This window comes from Oryctolagus cuniculus, chromosome 17 (assembly GCF_964237555.1).
Source record: "Oryctolagus cuniculus chromosome 17, mOryCun1.1, whole genome shotgun sequence".
NCBI lineage: Eukaryota > Metazoa > Chordata > Mammalia > Lagomorpha > Leporidae > Oryctolagus > Oryctolagus cuniculus.
In genome coordinates this window covers 12,018,300-12,032,121 of record NC_091448.1, presented here as the reverse complement: position 1 = coordinate 12,032,121, position 13,822 = coordinate 12,018,300, and the positions used below count along the sequence as shown (strand labels likewise).

Sequence of the window (13,822 nt, the reverse complement as noted above, 5' to 3'; positions counted from 1 at the left end):
TGATTGAATGCTTGTCTCTACTTGAACTATGATGTTCGGAGGACTTTTTCTACATAAGTTGTCATAATGTTGTCCAACGGTGTCATTCAGGGAATCTCAAGCATTCCTTAGTTGTATGAGTGATTCTGGAGCAAACAGATACTCCTTATCTTCATTTTACAGCTGGATAAATGAAGCCATTTGGTTTCAAGAGCATCATATCTAAGGACTGCAAGCCAGCTCATCTGAGTATCTTTACTGTGGTAGTAAACGGGAAGTCACGCGCATTTTATGAGTTACCATGTAGTAGTAGAACAACAACACAAACAAAACAATAATTTTTAACCTTCGAAAGGCACTAACCATATTGATTCACTCAGTCCTCATTCACAGTAACTCTGGAACCAGGAAGGATTTTTTGGCCTCATTTTGTCAGTTGAGAAAATGGGGGCTGAGATCACGTTACACAATTTGCTGATTGACTAAGCCAGGATCTACCCAGGATCTGACTTCAAAGTGGAAGTTTTGAACCTTGATACTACTGGCTTGGCCCAGTCCCTTATATTTATCATCATCATCATCATCATTATCATCATCATCATCATCATCATTACTACTACTTGAGGAGAGAAACAGATAGAGATCTTCCATCCCCAGATCACCCCGCAAAACAACCAGAGCTGTTGTCCCAGGCTGAAGCCAGGAGTGTGGAATTCAATCTAGGTCTCTTGTTGGTGGCTGAGGCTCACCCACTTGAGCCATCACCTGCTGCCTGCCTCCTAGAGTGGACATTAGCAGGAAGCTGGAGTCGGTAGTGAGCCAAGCACTCCACTGTGGAACGCAGGCATCCTAAGTGGCACCTTATGCTGCAACACATGCCCGCCCCTCCCTTACGTTTTTAATATGGCCGAACTTTGGTGCTAGCTATTGTGAAATGTCTCCAATTATTTCTAAAATGTGCATGTTACATAGTTCTTATCCTATTAGGAAAGCAGAAAGTCTTTGTCTAAGTGACGGATCATAGGGTTTGTATATGAGATGGGGATTATGCCTTGATTGCCATCATTCGAGCCCTTCCTTGAGGAAGGAACATGGGGAAATATTATTTTTAATCCACTGAAAAGGAGTATTATAATCAAAAGAAATCATATTACTACAAAAACTAACTCTTAAACCAAATCATGAAAAGCCCCTAGCTGGCACAGGTTGCATCCTGCTTGTTTAGCTGTCTGTTAAATAAGGGGAGAGGGGGTAGGGGACCGACAGTGAGATTTAAGATTGCTAATAAAAACGCTTAAATAATGAGAGTGTAAACATGAGTATTTATCTAAAGGAATATATGAAGAAGCCCGATTAGGTGACACTAGAGTAAATTAAAGGTGAATTAGTGTGGAGGAAAGCCCAAACTTTGGAGCCCTGGATTTGAAAACTGTGACCTTGAACAAGTTACTGGCCCTCTTTGGAACTTCGTTTCTTCATTTGTCAGGTGAGAGAGTGGCACTTGCCTCACAGGATACAGCTTTAACTGTTGAGCAAAGCAGTGCTAATAATGCATTTAGCAGGTGCCTCATTACGCACCCAAGCTTTTCATAAAGCCCCAACATACAGTCCTAAAATGGCAATGGAGGAAGACAGGAGGGAGGGAAGAATGAAAAAAGACTGGAAAAGGGTTTGCTGGGTGCTCAGGAATTGATAAAATCTCCCTGAAGAATTTGGAGAGGCCTGGGGTTGCTAACTATTTTCTGAAGTAGAACCAGGAAGGAGGAAGGGAAGGAAGAAAAGCCAACCAGGAACAGCGATCATATCCTGCAGCCATTGTCCTACTGTGGAAGGGCAGTGTGACACAAACCAGAGAACAGTGGAGAGCCCCTCCCCCCCGAAAGGCGGGCTCTACCCTGACACCGACAGCATCTTGTCTGCCCATCTCTGCATACAGATAGATACATGCACATAACGTCTACGTATTTATGTCTGTGACCTGGCATTTGAGGAGCAGTGGTCTACAGTGCCAGTCAGTCCAGAGCCATGGGTTGACTTTTTCTGTTTCCAAGTGACAGTTTGCTGCAATCTCTAACTCCTGTCTCACCAAGCTGATAAGAATGTTGGAAGCAAAATTGTTTAATTTTGATTATCAAGTTTTTAAAAATACCTCTATCGAATTAAAAAAAATAATAAAATGCATGCACAAACCCACTGGTATCCAGGAAAGATTCAAGCGAAATTTGAAAAACATTTTAAATATTGTCCTTCTTTAAGGGAAGCTCCTTAATCTGTAAGACTTAATCAAGCTTCTGGGACCTAGTGGACCTTGAACACCAAGCATTGGTGCTTCCGAGGGCTGCGTCCCCTTCTCACATCCTCAGTATTCACCATGAAGGTGTGTTTGCATCGTGCCCCCAAATAGCATTTCCATCAGAATAACATACTTGTTCCTTTTTGTCTGAGTCTTATGTATTAATACTGCCTTTTCAATTTAAATGCAGTTTTTCCCACTGGTCATTTCTCAAAGAAAGGCATTGCCAGTCTGCAGAAATATCCACAGGTGGAAGTGTGGAGGCCAAGGCTGGAATGCCAGCTGAGCCTACCCATTGCCAAGGTGCTGGCTTCCCTGCTGCCCCGTGTGAGCCACCCAGTGTCCAGTGCAGACGAGTGCCTGGATGTTTGCCTCGTGTCCCACCTGCTCCCCACTTCACGCCCTCTCCAGGGCACCACCCAGCATGCGGAGGGAGTCCAGGAGCCGTCCTTGCACTTGTCTCATGAGGAGCTTCGGAGTTCACCTAACCTTCCTAAACATCGCTTAGCTTGCCTATTGTGTTTTTTTAAGTTTTATAAAAATCTCAAACTGCAGGGTGGAAATTTGGTGTAGCAGTTTAGACACTGTAGGAATGCCTGGTTTCAAATCCCAGATCCGTTTCTAGTTCCAGCTTCCTGCTCATGGCCATGGTGTGAGGCAGCAGTGATTTCTCAAGTACTCGGGTCCCTGACTGTGGGGAGCAGCCCGGACTGGACTGAGTTACTGGAATTAAGACTTATTCTATGCATCTGCTCTCCCACAATATGGCGCTGGGAGAGAAGTAAACAGCTTCCACACAGCTGCCTCCAGTTCAGCTAATAAACTGTAGGACTTGCTCCTGATTGGAGGAGAGCAGCGTACTCGGCGTGTGGGCAGCCGAGTTAGGATTGGCGGAGGAGGACTATAAAGGAGGAGAGAGACGGCATGCACCAGGAACATCTAAGGGGAACATCTAGCTGAAGGAACACCCGTGCAGCCCCCGAGAAAGCCGGCCGGCGGTGTGCCGCTCCCCTGCGGAAGTGGGGAAAGTGGCAGGGGGAACTGCCCTTCCACGGAGGTGGAAGGGATAGTAGCCAACCCGGGAAGAACCAGCAGCAAACCCGGGGAGGGCCGAGCAGACGAAAGAACAGCGCAGGGTCCTGTGTTGCTCCTCCACGAAGAGGGGGAGCGACATAATGGTGCCGTGACTCGGATATGAAGCCTAGGCAGGGCTTAGTGTCGTTCCTCCACGAAGAGGGGGAGCGACACCTGACACCCACCTGGAAACTTGGATTGAGTGTGGGGCTCCTGGCTTCAGGATGGCCCAACTTTAGCTGTTGTGGGCATTTGGCAGAGTGAACCAGTGAATGGAAGATTCTCTCTCTCTCTCTCTCTTTCTCCCTCTCTCCCCCCTCCCCGTCCCTCCCTCTCTCTCTGCCTGCCTTTCAAATAGATACATAAAAATTATACAGACTCAAACTGCACTGCCATATGGAAAACAATAGAATGAGTTGAAGGTAAACTGTTAACTTCTATTTAGAATCCTGTTAATTTTAAGACTTTAAGTAAGACCACTAGCATGTATGCAATGCATTAATGGCTTAACAGTTATGATAACTACTATAGCTTGCATGGGTTAGATTGCTGACAGCACCAGACCAAAAGAGCTTTCCTTTTGTTTCTCAAAGTGTTAATTTTATTTTATTTTTTTAAAAGATTTATTTACTTTACTTGAATGTCAGAGTTACAGAGAGAGAGAAGAGACAGAGACAGAGACAGAGAGAGGTCTCGCATACTCCCCAGCTGGCTGCAATGGCTGGAGCTGCGCTGATCCGAAGCCAGGAGCTAGGAGCCAGGAGCTTCCTCTGGGTGCAGGGGCCCAATGACTAGGGCCATCTTCTGCTGCTTCCCAAAGCCATAGCAGAGAGCCGAATCAGAAGTAGAGCAGCCAGGTCTTGAACCAGCACCCATATGGGATACCAGCACTGCAGGCGGCGGCTTTACCCGCTACACCACAGCGCCAGCCCTTCAAAGTGTTGATTTTAATATCTGCATGAAATGATGTGATCCACTTCTTTCTCTGAAGCTAGTACAGGGTAAGCAGTTTAATGGTGGCATTTTGTTTTAATGTTTTTTAATTATAATTCACTCTAACGTGGAAGATTTTGGTTATGATTGTGTATATTTGCTTTCATTTTTCTCAGAAACTTTACATTATTGCTCTAATAAAAGGCTAAGTTATCTCATGATAAATTGCCAGGTAGTGATTTTTTTCTTATTTATCATGATTACTGTTGAACCTTAAAGATTTATTGAGTGCCAGTTATATGCACCAGGCTAAGGTGAAAATAGTCCATTCTCTTATATTCTAGTTCTGCAAACAACAAACACGAAGGCTCAGTCTTGGCTCTTTACCTAAAGCATGTCAATCAGATTATTATGACTGCTTCTCAGTTTTAGACATTAAATCCTGCTTTTAAAAATTTCCCATATTGTAGCTACCTCTCTATGTCCAACTTCTGAATCAGTCTAGTGGCCAGTTTGTCTATTTGTCCATTTGCCTAGCTAAGGCATTTCTCCTGAGAAGTCTGGACATTCTCTCCTGTGTATCACCTTCATGGGTTTAAATAACAGCTTTCCAAAGATAATCTCATTATTTCCCCCAAAGGGATCTCATTATTCCCACCAAGAATGTAAGGTTTCATTTTCCATGCAAAAGCAAGCATGCTGTCCTCAAAACATTCTGGACTTCACTCGTCCCTTCCAAAACCTGCACTTATTCATTCCTCTTTGATGTATTCCTGTCTTAAATCTTCTGAAAATGAGAGATGTCCTTGTTTCACATCCTTGTGGTCACTTGAAATAACCCAAAATATTTTTATCTTCAGTTTTTGGTCAGTTATGCTAACTTCAGTCTTAGTAGTTTTTTAAAGATTTATTTATGTGAAAGGCAGAGTTACAGAGAGAGAGGGAGAGACAGAGACAGAGAGAAAGAGAGATCTTCCACCAGCTAGTTCATTCCCTAAATGGCCACAGTGCCAGCACTGGGCCAAACCAGAGCCAGGAGCCAGGAGCTTCTTCCAGGTCTCCCACATGGGTGCAGAGGTCCCAGCACTTGGGCCATCCTCTGCTGCTTCCTCAGATGTATTAGCAGGGAGCTGGATCAGAAGTGAGCAGCTGGGACTCGAACTGGTGCCCACATAGGATAATGGCACCATGGGTGGTGGTTTTTTCAGCTACACCACAGTGCCAGGCCCCAAGTCTTAGTGTCTTTTTTAAAGAAAAAAAAATAGGGGGCTGGTGCTGTGGCATAGCGGGTTAAGCTACCACCTGCAGTGCCGGCATCTCATATGGGCTCCAGTTCAAGTCCCAGCTGCTCCACTTCCAATCTAGCTCTCTGCTAGGGCCTGAGAAAGCAGTAGAAGATGGAACAAGTCCTTGGGCCCTGCACCCATGTGGGAGACCTGGAAGAAGCTTCTGGCTCCTGGCTTCAGAGTGGCTCAGCTCCAGCTGTTGCGGCCAGTTGGGGAGTGAACCAACAGATAGAAGACTTTCTCTCTCTCTGCCTCTTCTCTCTCTCTGTGTAACTCTGACTTTCAAATACTTTCAGATAAATAAATAAAACTTTAAAAAAGAATACTTTATACTTTAAAAATAGATTACATGACTACAGTTTGGGATATATAAATTTACACATGTGATAAAATTTTATGGAAGTAAATACACACACGCACACCAGAGTTAAACCCACCACCTATATAAAGTTGTAGTCTACTCAACTTGAAACAGTGAAATCAGTTATTTTTGCTATTTAGCCCTATGCTCTTAAATGAATCCTGAGTTTCATGGTAGGCCAAGGAAATCTGACACTCTTACCCCCAGCTCCTTGGACTCCATGACTAGGAGTGATTTGATTATTGTGTGCATCAGTTTTTGACATTTACTGTAAGAACTTAACCTTTCCTGTCTCACAGAAGTGCTGTGAGAATTAATTGAATTGATGCCAGAATGGAAAGATCTAATTAAAATTCAGAAAATACATGAAAGCACCTTCATGCTCAGTAGATAAATTCCTCCGCTCATGGCAGAAGGCCCAAGTTTGCATTTAGTAATACACTGTTTTCCATGTATTTTGCCATTTCACAGTTGTCTTAATATTTGATTATTTATAAATTCCAAATCCTAAGCTTTGTGAAATGAGTTTGTTCACTTCTAAGAGCACAAACACCCAATCTTGTATTGGAAAGATACTGCTATTTATGTCAGCAGCAACAGCTAGTATTTCCATAGGACTTAGCTTCTGGGGAATTCCAGTTTCTATTTGTTGCTTTATAATCCATGATCTGGTCTTGTCACTGAACAATCATTGGAAAAATTTGTCTAAAGTTTCTTACCTACCAGCTCCCTTCCAGAGAACCAATAGAAACATATTCTAGCCAAGGCCTAATATTGTTAGAAGCAGCTTTTAAAAAGTCATCACTATTTTAGAAGGAAATGGACAGACACGTCCATACCAAAGGAAGGGCAGTGTTCTCAGTAGGCCTGTTGTGTTAAAAGTTCCCCATCTGATGGCCGAGTCGAGAAGCTGGAGGAAACCTGTCCTGGAGAGAAGCAATTCTCAGATTCCACTAGAGGGGCAGGAGCTGTGGCACAGTGGGCTAAGCCACTGCTTGGGATACTCGTTTCCCATATCAGAGTGCCCAGTTCATAATCAGGGTGCCTGGTTCGAGTCCTTGCTAATATGCTTCCTGGCCATGTGCCTTGGAAAGCAGCAGGTGATGGCTCAAGTACTTGGTTCCTTCCACCCATGTGGGAGACTCAGATGGAATTCCTGCCTCCCGGCTTCAGCCTGCCCAACCCTGCTGTTGTGGGCAATTTGAAGTGTGAACCAGAAGATGAAAGATCTTTTCTCTCTCTGTCTCTCTGTCTCTGTCTCTCTCTCTCTCTGCATCACTCTGCCTTTCAAATAAATCTAAAAAATCTACAAACATCTCTGAAATGCACCATTTGAATGAAATACATTTTCATAAGTATAAGGAAGAAGACAACCGACTTGGAAATGCAAACTCTCTAATACCTTATTTTAAAGAGAAAATTGGCTGCTTGAAGAGCCAATTGGTGCAGCCATTGATCTGACAACATGCTTGAAATGCTGCCCATCTCCTTAGTCGGAAGTCAGTTTCAGCAATGTGAAAGCTGTGCCTCTGTTTCCTCACTCATGTAAGACAGGCAGTAGTATTTGTCTCACAATATTAGATGACATAAGAACATAAATTGCTTTGCAGAGTATACCAGCTTCACTAAGCGGGCAGAATTCACTGTGCAGAATGAGGTGGCCGTGGGACGTGACTGCTGCTCGCTGTTTTCTCTGTTTATTACAGTTCAAAGCATTGTGAAAGGCAGAGTCATTTTTCTCATTCTAATGAGTCTGCTTCTCAGTAAAATAAAATCTGACGCTTTTTATATTTTTGAGATCACAGATGTTCTTTCTTCTGGTGAGTAAATATTGAGGAATGTTATAGTGGAGATGTCTTCCAAGTATATTTGGTTCAGCAGTTGTTCACCATTCACAGTTTTATTATAGGCTTTTATTGTGTGGAATTTCATGCATTATAGTGTGTGATATGTTAATTGAAAATATTTAGTTTGTGGAATACAGTTTTGCCAAATCCATTCTTTTGTTGAGCATAAATACATATAAAGTAGATGCCTCTCGCTGAAGAACTCGCCGTTGCAACATGCTGTTTTCATTTCAGATCATAGCAGAGCTTCAGACCACCGTTTCCTCCCTGAAGGAGGAGAACAGCCGGCAGCAGCTTGCTGCAGAACGGCGGCTCCAGGACGCTGTACAAAAGTTTGAAGATGAGAAGCAGCAGCTGATTAGAGATAATGACCGGGCAATCAAGGTAATCGGAAGACTTCAGTACCCAGTGGTACCAGCTGCTTTAATGTAATTAAAAGGAGGGCTGAGATCCCAGCGGCGGGCAGATGAGTGCAGGTATCTGCCTCGTTCACACAGCCTGCAGTAATTCCATTCACTGGCCTCTGCCTTTGATGTCTCCAGTGACTCAGGCTGACTTCCCTCTCCGAGATCGCATGCCAGCATAAAAAGTCATTTTTGGCAAGCCCAGTCCATTCCCATTGAGCAAATATTTGAAAAATACCCTGTCCTTTCTCTTGAGAACCACTTTGGAATTGTCTCTTGAAATTAGACTGACTGTTTTAGCCCAATACCTACCGCTGGCTAATACATTCAGAAGTCAGCTTCCAATTTACATTCTATTCTTCGCCCACATCCTTTCATTATGTATTCACATAATGAGAAATAACCTGTTCAAGGCTTGGAATGCCAGCCATTTGATGTACTTTGACACAGGACAGGGTGGATTGTTGCTGCTGAGAACCTACGTTGTTTCCAAATGACTTCAGAGCCTCACACCTTTAATAGCAACAGAAAATTCCCTGGACCCTGATTCCTAACGTGATAGGCAGTTAGACTCAAAGTCGTTTTTTCTTGGCTTCATAGCAGTGAATATTATTGTAAGTGTCTGCATCATGCTGTGCTTAATCTGGGAGGATAAGCATCTGGAAACCTTTATAAATAAGGCTTAAAAGAGAACAAAAATTTTTTTAAAGAATTCCCAGCAAAAGATTATTTTTCAGTGACTTACTTTGTTATAACAATACTGAAAGCATATGGAGTAATCATACAAAGCAAGGAAAAAGAAAAGAAAAATTGGGGTTTCATCACCGCCCCCTTCCCCTCACCTCTCCATCTTCCTTTTCTGTGGCCTATTATAGGCGATCTGAGTCATTTAAGGAAAAGTGAGTGTTAATGCAAGTTGCTTTTTGTATTACCCTTCAATCCTGGGCAGCGCTGGTTAGAATAGAAAGCCTTGAGAGAGGGACAAAACCGCGTTCTCAACACCAGCCTCCTCACTTACAGCGAGGGCTCCTTTCTTCCTTGTTCATCTTGCTTTCCCTCCGCATTTGTACCTGTGAGCTTCCCTCCCCCGCTCCCGCCACATGTGTTATGAGACATGAAGACAAGATGTTTCTTATTCTGGGGATTTGAAAACATCTTTCAAGACTTTTTCATTTACAATTGCTCAGGACATGCCCATTGATCTGTAGAACTGCTTGGCTTCACGTGAGCTGAGTTGCATACGGGGTATAAATTGTTTAAATTACATGAAATTTTCATTTTAAGTGAATTTCTTTTCCACTTTTTGTCCAAACACCGAGTAGTCAGTCACTTACAAACTTTAATAATACTTGAATCCCAATATAGGAAAAAAGGGAAAAAATTAAGTTACTCCTAACATTACAGTTCTAGTATTGTTTTCTGAAGATTAAAAACTATCTTGAAAAGTTTATAGTTAGTATAATTGCCTATTTTGAAGTATTTACTTACACAGTTTTAATCGATGTACCTGTTAAAAGTGGAAAGCATTCAGATCCTAATTATAAAGCCCAAATGACAGACTGAATTTAAAAGACGGCAGTGTATTGTAAATAACATATAAAAACTGCATATATCACATGTTACCTGAAAAGAAACAAATTGCAATATAGATATGATATAGGTCAGTTTTGGTTCACTCACTCAGCTTATATGTAAAGTGAGTGATGTTCTTGCTTTTTTTAACCAGTGTGCATTGAAGTTGCTAAGGTAATTGATTCATTAGCAGTGATTTCCTTGGCTCGTTTTTTTCAGGCTATATCACAAAAAATAACAGGAATAATAACTGATATTTATTCAGTATGCTCTACGTGCCAGGCTCTCTGCCAGACATTTTCAATCATTTCACGTTCTGTTATCTCATTCAAGCCTCATGGTAATCTTTATGGGGAAACTGTTTCTGTCCTGCGTTTACAAATGAGGAAACTGGGGCTGTGCGATTGAACAGCTAGCCCAAGACCAGGCTGCTAAGGGGCCGGGTCAAGTCCCAGTCTGTCGACTATGAACCGTGAACTCCGTATCTCACGGACCTGCCTTCTGTCTGCGAAAATGAGCCAGATGACCAAGTGCAAAAATGAACCTGGAGTGCCCCATTCTGCTCTTCCGTCTTCCTGAATGCTATGGTGTTTTTCCAACAGCTGTTGGATTTGGACATTCTCATCACGTGTGAGTGTTTTATACATAAATGGGTAGATGCTTGCGGACATGTGGATGCTTGGAGGCACCGTCACCAGGAGGCTCAGTTTTCTGGAACGACTACTTTTGTCTGTAGATACATTTAATAGTGCTGTAAAACAGTGCGGATGCTTCCTGTGAAACATACTTCACCCCCTCTGGACCGAAGATGAGCTGAGCTCTCTTGAGCTGGTCATCAGGAATGGAGAGGGAGAGTAAATCTAGTCCCCAGTCTGCTGGAGCTTACGATAGTGATCCCGTGGGCGAATAGCACCTTTCATCCAAGTGACTTTTTAAAGAGAACTTGAGGTATAAAGTAGTCTACTAAAATTTCCTCAAAGGTTCACTGGTCTGGTGCAGTATCGCTTGATAAAACATCATTTGTGGGGGGTAATTTGCCAATACCTATCACTGTTAAATTGCCCGAGAAACATGTCTAGCCTTTGACCCATTTCCAGTATTTGCCCTAAGGTGGCAATTAAAGAATTGCATGAGGCTAAGCTAGGCAGAACGATGCTTCTAGCACCCACTCACACCGTAACAATCTTTTGAGCTCCTATTTTACACCTTCCGGGCACCCACACCGGCATTCTCCATCTCCTTTCCATATTTTTTCACCATAAAATATAAAAAGAAACCTACATAGTGTTGAAAACTATATTGGAGGAGGATATTTAAGGATGTTGAGAACGTTCACATTTCTAACAAAAATGCTGGTTATAAAACATGTACATATGAACTCATTTTTGCAAATAAAAGTACATATCAAGAGGAAAAAACCTCAATTTTATATCAAAATTTTACTACTGGTAAAATTTTACTACCGAGTGATGGATTTGTGGTGATCTTCTTATGTTATCCATATTTAAATGATGACATCACTTGTGTAATAAGAGGCAGTAAAAATTATTTGGTGAGGAAGGAAGAGCCAGCAGCCTGAAGGACCCTGGTAGACCCTGTGGGAGCAGTGGTAGACCCTGTGGGAGCAATGGTAGACCCCGGGGGAGCGGTGGTAGACCCCGGGGGAGCGGTGGTAGACCCAGGGGGAGCGGTGGTAGACCCAGGGGGAGCGGTGGTAGACCCCGTGGGAGCGGTGGTAGACCCCAGGGGGAGCGGTGGTAGACCCCAGGGGGAGCGGTGGTAGACCCCGTGGGAGCGGTGGTAGACCCCGGGGGAGCGGTGGTAGACTCCGTGGGAGCGGTGGTAGACCCCGGGGGAGCGGTGGTAGACCCAGGGGGAGCGGTGGTAGACCCCGGGGGAGCGGTGGTAGACCCCGGGGGAGCGGTGGTAGACCCCGGGAGAGCAGTGGTAGACCCCGGGGGAGCAGTGGTAGTTGAACACATAACAGGTGTCACCTCTGCTGTCCATCGAGCAACAGATGAGGTCTGAAAGGATTTCAAAAGGCTCGTGGAAAATGGAATTAAAAGATGTTTGTTTTGGTGCAAAAAATACTTGAAATCCATAAATAGTTTTTTCATGATACACATTTTCCATGAACTTTTTTACCCCCTGCCCAAGGTCTTTTCACTGAATAAAATCCCTTTGGTGTAAAAAGAGTAACAGGAACAAACCCCAAATCCACACAAAGAGGTCCTTCATGTTGTAATACCTTGTCTTGGGAAAATCGAGAGCAGACGACATGGGGCACATTCAGGGTAGGATGGATTACTGTGTTCCTGAGTTTGTATTTATGAAATGCATGAAGTGTGTATACCTGAAATAAAAGGTTTCTGGGGAAAAAAAAAAGAAAATCAAGCGCAAAAATATCTTTATCATATACCATGTTAGCTCACTGCTTCCATTCCAAGACAAGCTTCTGGAACAGTTCCCTCTGCTGCAACCACATCTCTGGCTTAGAGCAGAAGTTATGTGTATGCCATCCTGCTTGGAATCGGGAGTTTGGGCAGAGGCCAGCGGGTGGTTCTTGTGATTCTTCTGCTTATTGTATGGCATCAGATGGAGCACTTCCTGGGGTATGGGGTGGTGATGGGGGTGGAATGCAGGTGACACTTGGCTAAAAGCTTGGCTGGGCTGGGTTGTCTGAGACAGTTCCAGGCCCTTTCTATATGGCTGTTCTAACGGAAGAGTCAGACTGTCCCATGGCAGCTGTATCAAAGAAGACAGAACCTACGCTTCTCTTGAAGCATGCCCCAGGAAGAGTCCATGTCACTTCCACCATGTTCTGTTGGTCAAGACAGGTCACAGAGCCAGCTCAAAATCAAAAAGAAGGGAACTAGAAGCCACTCTCAGTGGGAGGAATGGCAGAGATCCATTGCAGTAGTAGATACAGAAGGTCCAATTCTTACCTCCCATTCGTTCCTCAACTATACAGTAGAGTACAAGGAAAAAAATAACTAAATTCCTACAACCTAAAATCAATGCTGTTTTTTTTTTTTTAAGATTTATTTATTTGAAACTCAGAGTTACACAGAAAGAGGAAAGGCAGAGAGAGAGAGAGGTCTTCCATCCAATTGTTCATTCCGCAATTGGCCTCAATGGCTGGAGCTGTGCTGATCCGAAGCTAGGAGCCAGGAGTTTCTTCCAGGTCTCCCACGTAGGTGCAGGGGCCCAAGGACTTGGGCCATCTTCCACTGCTTTTACAGGCCATAGAAGAGAGCTGGATCGGAAATGGAGCAGCCAGGACTAGAACCGGGGCCCATATGGGATGCCAGCGCTTCAGGCCAGGGCATTAACCCACTGCGCCACAGCACCGGCCCCTAAAATCAATGTCGTTAACTAACATCATGGCATATTTGCATCTATCTTATTTTGTTAAAGAAAATATACACATTTTTATAAAAATATAAAATGCCGTATGCTTTCATAAATGATTGAATATGCAAGGGATAAAAAGTAACTTTTTAAAGTCACCCCAAATTCTGTCACCCAAAAATAACCATCATAGAATTAAGGTGAACAGCGACATGTGAGGAAACAAAGGAAGAAGCACCAGACAGAAAATGAATGTTGTTCTCAGGGCGGGCATCTGGCCCAGTGGTTGGCGTGCTGGTTGGACACCTGCATCCCGCATCAGAATGGCTGTATTGGAACCCCATCTCTGTTCCCAGTTCCAGCTTCCTGCTAAAGGGCGCCCAAGGAGGCATCAGGTGGGGCTCAAATGGTTGGGTCCCTGACACTCATGTGTTGAGGTCCCGACCTCTGGCTTCAGCCAAGCCTGGCCCCAGCTGGTGAGGGCATTTTGGAAGGGAATCAGCAAATGGGAGTTTCATCTCTCACTTGTTCCCTCTCTGTCTCTTAAATAAATAATCCCCCACCCAAAATAACCAAATACTAGTGATACTATTTTTTCATTTTAGAAAGATATTTAATTTTACCTTAATTCAACAGATAAAAGGAAGAAGTAGAACAGAAGGACTTGTTGACCATTTGGACAGAATTCGATTTCTGGCTGCAGAGTGAGCACATTTGCACTC

At 43.7% G+C, this 13,822-nt stretch overlaps 1 protein-coding gene across 28 annotated transcripts in view; it reads left to right on the top strand.

Moving 5' to 3' along the window:
- The window catches only part of CEP112 (centrosomal protein 112), a 521,685-nt gene that overhangs the window by 408,999 nt on the left and 98,864 nt on the right, over positions 1-13,822 (top strand). For 26 of the 28 annotated variants that reach the window (XM_051825862.2, XM_070060425.1, XM_070060419.1 and 23 more), the window contains one exon: positions 8,008-8,157. In XM_051825862.2, coding sequence (XP_051681822.2) covers positions 8,008-8,157 — 150 coding nt within the window. Of the gene's footprint in view, positions 1-162; positions 1,734-8,007; positions 8,158-13,822 lie in introns of those variants that run through there. The other 2 variants (XM_070060423.1, XM_070060428.1) reach the window with 1 other exon arrangement.